The sequence below is a fragment of the Cololabis saira genome, chromosome 4 (genome assembly GCF_033807715.1).
Source record: "Cololabis saira isolate AMF1-May2022 chromosome 4, fColSai1.1, whole genome shotgun sequence".
Classification (NCBI taxonomy): Eukaryota; Metazoa; Chordata; class Actinopteri; order Beloniformes; family Belonidae; genus Cololabis; species Cololabis saira.
Genome location: NC_084590.1, coordinates 43534212 through 43540220, shown reverse-complemented (window position 1 = coordinate 43540220; position 6009 = coordinate 43534212). Strand labels below are relative to the sequence as shown.

Below are 6009 nucleotides of genomic sequence, written 5' to 3'. Positions count from 1 at the left end.
CGCAATGCTGCGCGTATTAATACACTGTTTTGTGTCAAATCACATACAATCTCACTGTCTTCCCTCTTCCCTTTCACTTTCTTTTCGGCAGCTCCCGCTGGTCTGTGTTTGTCCTTTTGTCTTCCATCAGCTGTTTGCTCCTCTCATGTTCTCTCCTCCGTGAGGATGCTGCGCTGTCAGTGTCATGGGTCTCATTAACGCACCCTCCTCTCTGTGGAGGAATGTTTGCGCGGGAGAGGAGAGCCCTTGGGTGGAGAGAGGGAGGGATGGAGGAGGGAGGGATGAAGGGATGGAGAGAGGGAGGGAGGAGGGAGGGGAGGAGGGAGAGGAGCGCGGAGTGCGGCGCTGGAGCAGCCACCACCGGACCTGCTGCTCTCTCCGCTCCGGCACCAACAGCAGCTCCAGCTCCGGGACCAGAACCGATGCTGCTGCTCTGGGACCAGCCCGAACCGCGCACGCAGTCGGGCTCCCAGGGCTCCCAGGTCTCCCAGGTCCGCGGACACTGATGGAGGAGGAGGTGGCGGAGCCGGAGCCCCAGGCTCCGGACCCCCGGGAGCCGGAGCCCCCCGGCCGGGGCGCGCTCCGGCACCCGGGGACGCGCTCGGAGGTGAACGGGGACCTGCCGGGGAACCCGTACCTGCGGGACGGGGAGGAGCCGGACAGCCCGGCCCGGGAGCCCGCGGTCCTGCAGGACCCTGCACAGGGAGAGCACGGCCGCCAGTGTGGGTAAGGATCCGCAGATGGGTGCGTGCCCGGGGATGTGGCACCCATGGGACACTCCCTCTATCCCTCTGCTCCCTCTGCTCCCTCTGCTCCCTCTGCTCCTCCGGGCTCCAGCTGCTCTGCAGTCATAGTTTGGTGCTTTTACTCCCAGTTCGGTGTAATGTACAAGCTGCCCTAGTCTGCAACCCTGGAAGTCATGTAGAAGAAAGTCAGCAGGACCTGTCATGTAATTATAATTATCATCAAAAACCACGTTTATCCTCAGTAGTAGTTGTTTGAGACACTGTTGGACATGGGTGGTCCAACAGCAGCGTGTGCTCGATGCTTGATGCTTGATCTGGACAGATGTGACACTGATGACTTTCAGCATCAATGTCACACCCGTGTCCTCTTCGATTTATTTGTTGCAGCTTTTGTACAATATAACCGAGTAAATCCATATAACCGTAATCCATCAGATGGACCTCGACCGGGTGCATTCAAGTTTAGGTTATAGGTTATATGAACACATCTTGTCCTGGTCCAGGTCTTCTGACCAGAGGGAAGTTAAGGCGTCTGGGGAAAGATGAGGAAATGCTGTAAAGCTTGTTGGAAGCTTCCTGCAGTGTGTATTTTAAAGTTTTACTTTGACCTGGCTGTTATGGGACTCCGATGTCAAATTTCAGGATGATTGTAAACACAGAGAAACTCTGGAGAGCAGAGTTGTCACTGGACAGACGGGTCAATAGTTTAGTTTTAAAATGGGGAACAAAATTGATTCTTCAGCTTTATGTTTTTGATGTAGTAGAAACGTGGTGTGTTGTGGGTGGTTTTAGGAAGTTGCTGGAGGAGCTTCTGCTGGTACACGGTGTTCTGCTCGTCCCTCGTTATCGGCCCGTTGCCACTGGCTGTTGTGCTGCAGGGTTTGGTGTGAGAAACCGCCATCTGGCCTCGCCGTCACGCAGACGGCTGCGCGTGAAGGGGACAAGCTTTCCATCAGGTTGCTCTCCATCTCTCACTGTCTCTCTCTCCATCTCTATCTGTCTGAGAGTCGGGCCTCAGGATGCTGCTTTGCCTCTCTGCTCGTGGTCGTGGGTCAGTAAGCTGTTTGTCGAGGAGAGACAGGACTTGAAAGGCCGGATTTTTTATTCTTATTTCTATATATGCAACTTCTTGTTTATTTCTAATAAGGTCACTGATCTCATTTTGGTTGGTGAAGACTGTCAGTGGTTGACATTTCCCCCAGTATGTTTCTGTTTTGCCCCGCCTGTGTCCCATCTGCCCTGATTGTCTGCACCTGTGTCTCGTTATCCCTTGTGTATATCTGGTCTTGTCTTTCCCTTGCTCCTTGTGGTTCCGTACTGTGCTTTCCTTCATGTGTCCTGCCAAGTTTTTCCTCCAGTTTTTTTGTTCCCTGTTTCTGTGTTATTGATCCTGCTAAGCAGCGCTTTGGTTTTTGGTCCATGCCTTTTTTGTGGAATAAACCCTTTTTTGTTGAACTCCTGCCTCCCGATCTCCTGCATCTGGGTCCTCACCACACCAGTCGTGACAGGAGCGTTCTATAAGTACACACTGTGTTTCCATCTGTGTATGTACATGTTGGTCTCTCATTAGCGTTGTCCTTTTCTTTTCCCTAAACGCCATGATGAGAATCTCTACATTTGGAATATCTTCAAGTGCCTATTTGTACATATTAATGTGCCTTGTTCTGTTTTCGTACTGTAATTGAAAAAGTCAATACAAATATTTGTCAAAAAGGAAAGGCCGGAGGAGCCTCAGATTTAATTGCATCCCGAAAATGACGCTGGTATCGACCCTGTGGATCCTCGTAGCTCTGTGTTGCTCTGTGTTGCTCTGTGTTGCTCTGTGTTGCTCTGTGCTGCTCTATGCTACTCTGTGTTGCTCTGACTGGACTCAGTGGACCAGATCTTCCAGCAGATGATGCAGAAAAATGCCGAGCTGAACATCGCAGAACTTGCTCGTAAAATCCTTTAAAACAGTAAAGAAAAGCACGGGTGTGTGTTAGGAATGGGTGATATTTTACCGTTCACGATATACCGTCAAAAAAATTCCCCACGGTAAGAATTTGTCATCTCGCGGTAAAAATGATAAATTTCCGTTGATGACGTTTTTGTGTGAAGCTGATTTATGGTTCTGCGTTAAATCGACGCACAACGTACATGAAGCAAGGAGGGAAGGAAGGAAATGAGAGAGAAAGAGAGAAAGAAAGAGAGAAAGAAAGAAAGAAAGAAAGAAAGAAAGAAAGAAAGAAAGAAAGAAAGAAAGAAAGAAAGAAAGAAAGAAAGATATGAGCCAGAAAGAAAGAAAGAAAGAAAGAAAGAAAGAAAGAAAGAAAGAAAGAAAGAAAGAAAGAAAGAAAGAAAGAAAGAAAGAAAGAAAGAAAGAAAGAAAGAAAGAAAGAAAAATTCCCGTTGATGATGTTTTTGTGTAACAAACATGGCGGATCTGAAAGCGAGGAGCTTGAGTCATTACAGTTTTGCAGTACAGGTATACTAATTTAATTGGTTTTTATTAATTCAATGTAATTGGTGTAGTTTAGTAGTATTTAGTATCTTTTATAGCAGAGTTTTGGGGGCTCCAAAGACTGAATGTGGTGATAGATTTATAGTTACAAAGGTGGAGTTGAATAGGTATTTTTTTAATCCTCATTTTTATCTATTATATATACATTTTTTAGTCCATACTTCCCATCCCTAGTGTGTGTGTGTGTGTGTGTGTGTGTGTGTGTGCGCGTGTGCGTGTGTGCGTGTGTGTGTGTGTGTGTGTGCGCGTGTGCGTGTGTGCATGTGTGCGTGTGTGTGTGTGTGTGTGTGTGCGCGTGCGCGTGTGTGCGTGTGCGTGTGCTTGTGCGTGTGTGTGTGTGTGTGTGTGGCTCCCTGTCACAAGTCGTCTACTCCTGGAAACACGTGGACCTGCACTCACAGGTGTGACTTGAATGGCATCTTAAAGAAAAGGTCAACAGAGATGTGCTGAGAGAGTTTCTGAAATATTTCAACACCTCTCTCCCTCTCTGGTTTTTCCACACACCCAGAGTGCTCTGAGCTCCGGTGCATGCAAGGCCGTCACCTCGGTGTCAGAGGAACGGGATAAAGCGTGCACCTCTCTCCGCATCACCAGTTATTGATCATACGAGTGTTGTATTTATTTGTTTGAGTCCCTGTTGGGTGAGAAAGCTTTTAACGCTCCGACAAGCGTCCTCGGGGGGGGACATTAGTGTGATCAATAACCAGCCATGCAGAGCGGGAGGACGGGGGCAGTTCTTCCCTCCTTCTGGCCCTGAGATGGCAACACATATCCAGACCCGTCACAGGTTCTAGATGTGGGGTCCTCGGCTCTCCGCCAGGACCCCCCAAACCTGCCGGACAGACTCTCAACCCGCCCTAACAGTCCACAGTCAAGTCCTGATCTTCCTATTGCCCTGCGGTTCATCTAAACGTGTGAAGGTGTGAGGCATCCCAAGAACGTCTCAAATCAGAGGTTCAGAGTCCGACATCAGAAATCCTTCGTTGTGCGGAAAAACGTGGTGACGGATGTTGACGCACTCTGGTACCCAATTTTATTTAATCGAGCTCTCAGAGGGACAGAAACACATCTTTGCTCCCCAAAGAGACCGGAGACGTGTCACACCTCACTTTTGGTCTCTCGCATCTTGGAAATGTGTTCGGAATGTAGCTCATTCTTGAGAACCTTGAAGACTTTGTTACAGACACCAATAATACTAATGAATATTGTTAAAGGATCAGACGTGAAATTCAACAGCCATTTCCACCGGTACAGAACGTACCAAAACAATCGTAGCGGGGTTTTACTTTAAAACTGACAAACTGCTGCCACTTTTACACTATTTTTGACACCTTTTGTAGATTCTGTCACCCTGCGTGTGTTGCACCGTTCGGTGTGCAGAGCCGGTTTCTTCTGCGTCAGTGTTGATCCTCGGAAATAAAAGCTGAATCCAGATAAACCAGACTAACTCTTGTACTGAAGAAAAAAATAATAAGGATGGGTGTGTTTTTTGTTTTATTCCTCCCCAGCGCGGGTTTCAGACTGCTTTTATTTGAGCAAAAACATCATAAATTCACCGTTACAGACTCAAACTTGAGGCGCATCTTTGCTCAGCATTAAACATGTTTCCTTTGGGACAAATGTGCATTAGGGCTGCAACTAACAACTATTCTGATAGATATTCAGATTGAAACGATTAGTCGATTAATCGGGTTATGAATCTCATACTTTAATTATTAAATGGCTCTAATTTATCTCTCACCTTTTACTTTTTGCATGAGTTGGTTTTAAATGAGGCGCTAATTGAAAATAAAAGACAAGAATCATTGATGCATGGGCCGCTAACGTATTGTTTACCTGCCGCTGTACTCTATTGCGCTGGTGCAACTCTGAGTAGAGATAAGAAGGGAGGAAGATGCCTCACTCTGCTGAAAAACACGTGATGACGATAGTGGCTATTCATTATTGGACTCATGCAACTGTCAACAGAGATGAGAAGGAGGACGATGTCTTACTCTAATTATTTTTTGTTTGCTGACAATAGTTGACAATTAAATGTTGTGGAAAACCCCAGTTTATGCTCTTTAATGTCTTCTTTCCAACTAGGTTAATAACTGGACTGAAACTGAGCATCTAAGTTACCAAGAATAAGACTTGAGAAATGATCTATGTTTCAGTAGATTTAATTAAACAGTTGCATATGGAGCTAGAACAGTCTCATAATTGACAAATGCACAGGACAAGTTTTACAAATGCACAGACCGATTTGCAAATACACACACCATTTCACACGTGCACAGAACAATTCATACGTGCGAAGGACAAGATACACAAATGTATTTCTGATGCACACACAAATATAACCTGATTTACAAACGTTTTTTTGTCTGTGAGCTGCACTGGATTTGCGTGTGACTTTTGAGACTCCCCTGACGTGACTCGATCCACAAATACGTTTTTTTTTTAACACGAAAGGATATGCAACCAATCAGATATCTTCCTTTGTTTCAGCCAATCATGAGAGCGCACCCCACGTGGGGGACGCAGAGCAGTGGATAAAACACAACTTACTCTAAACCAATCAGATTAAAGGGGCGGATACACCTGCTGTTTCAACTGCGTTAGCGCCGTTCGCTTAGAAAAGTGATTAATAGTTCGAGTTGGTGGAGTAAAGATAAATAAACAGGATGGAGAGGAGATCACTGCTCTGCTTTTCTTGTGATCTCGGTAAAGAAAACAGCGCGATCGGAGATGGTTTGTCGGGCCGTTCAACCCCAGCCAATC

The 6009-nt window shown here is 46.5% G+C and overlaps 1 protein-coding gene across 1 annotated transcript in view; it reads left to right on the top strand.

The window, feature by feature from the left end:
• The first annotated feature begins 400 nt into the window (after positions 1–400).
• The window catches only part of LOC133441999 (calcium-binding protein 8-like), a 117058-nt gene continuing 111449 nt past the window's right edge, over positions 401–6009 (top strand). Inside the window, exon 1 of the mRNA XM_061719866.1 lies at positions 401–726. Coding sequence (XP_061575850.1) covers positions 506–726 — 221 coding nt within the window. The 5' untranslated portion in view covers positions 401–505. The remainder of the gene's footprint in view (positions 727–6009) is intronic.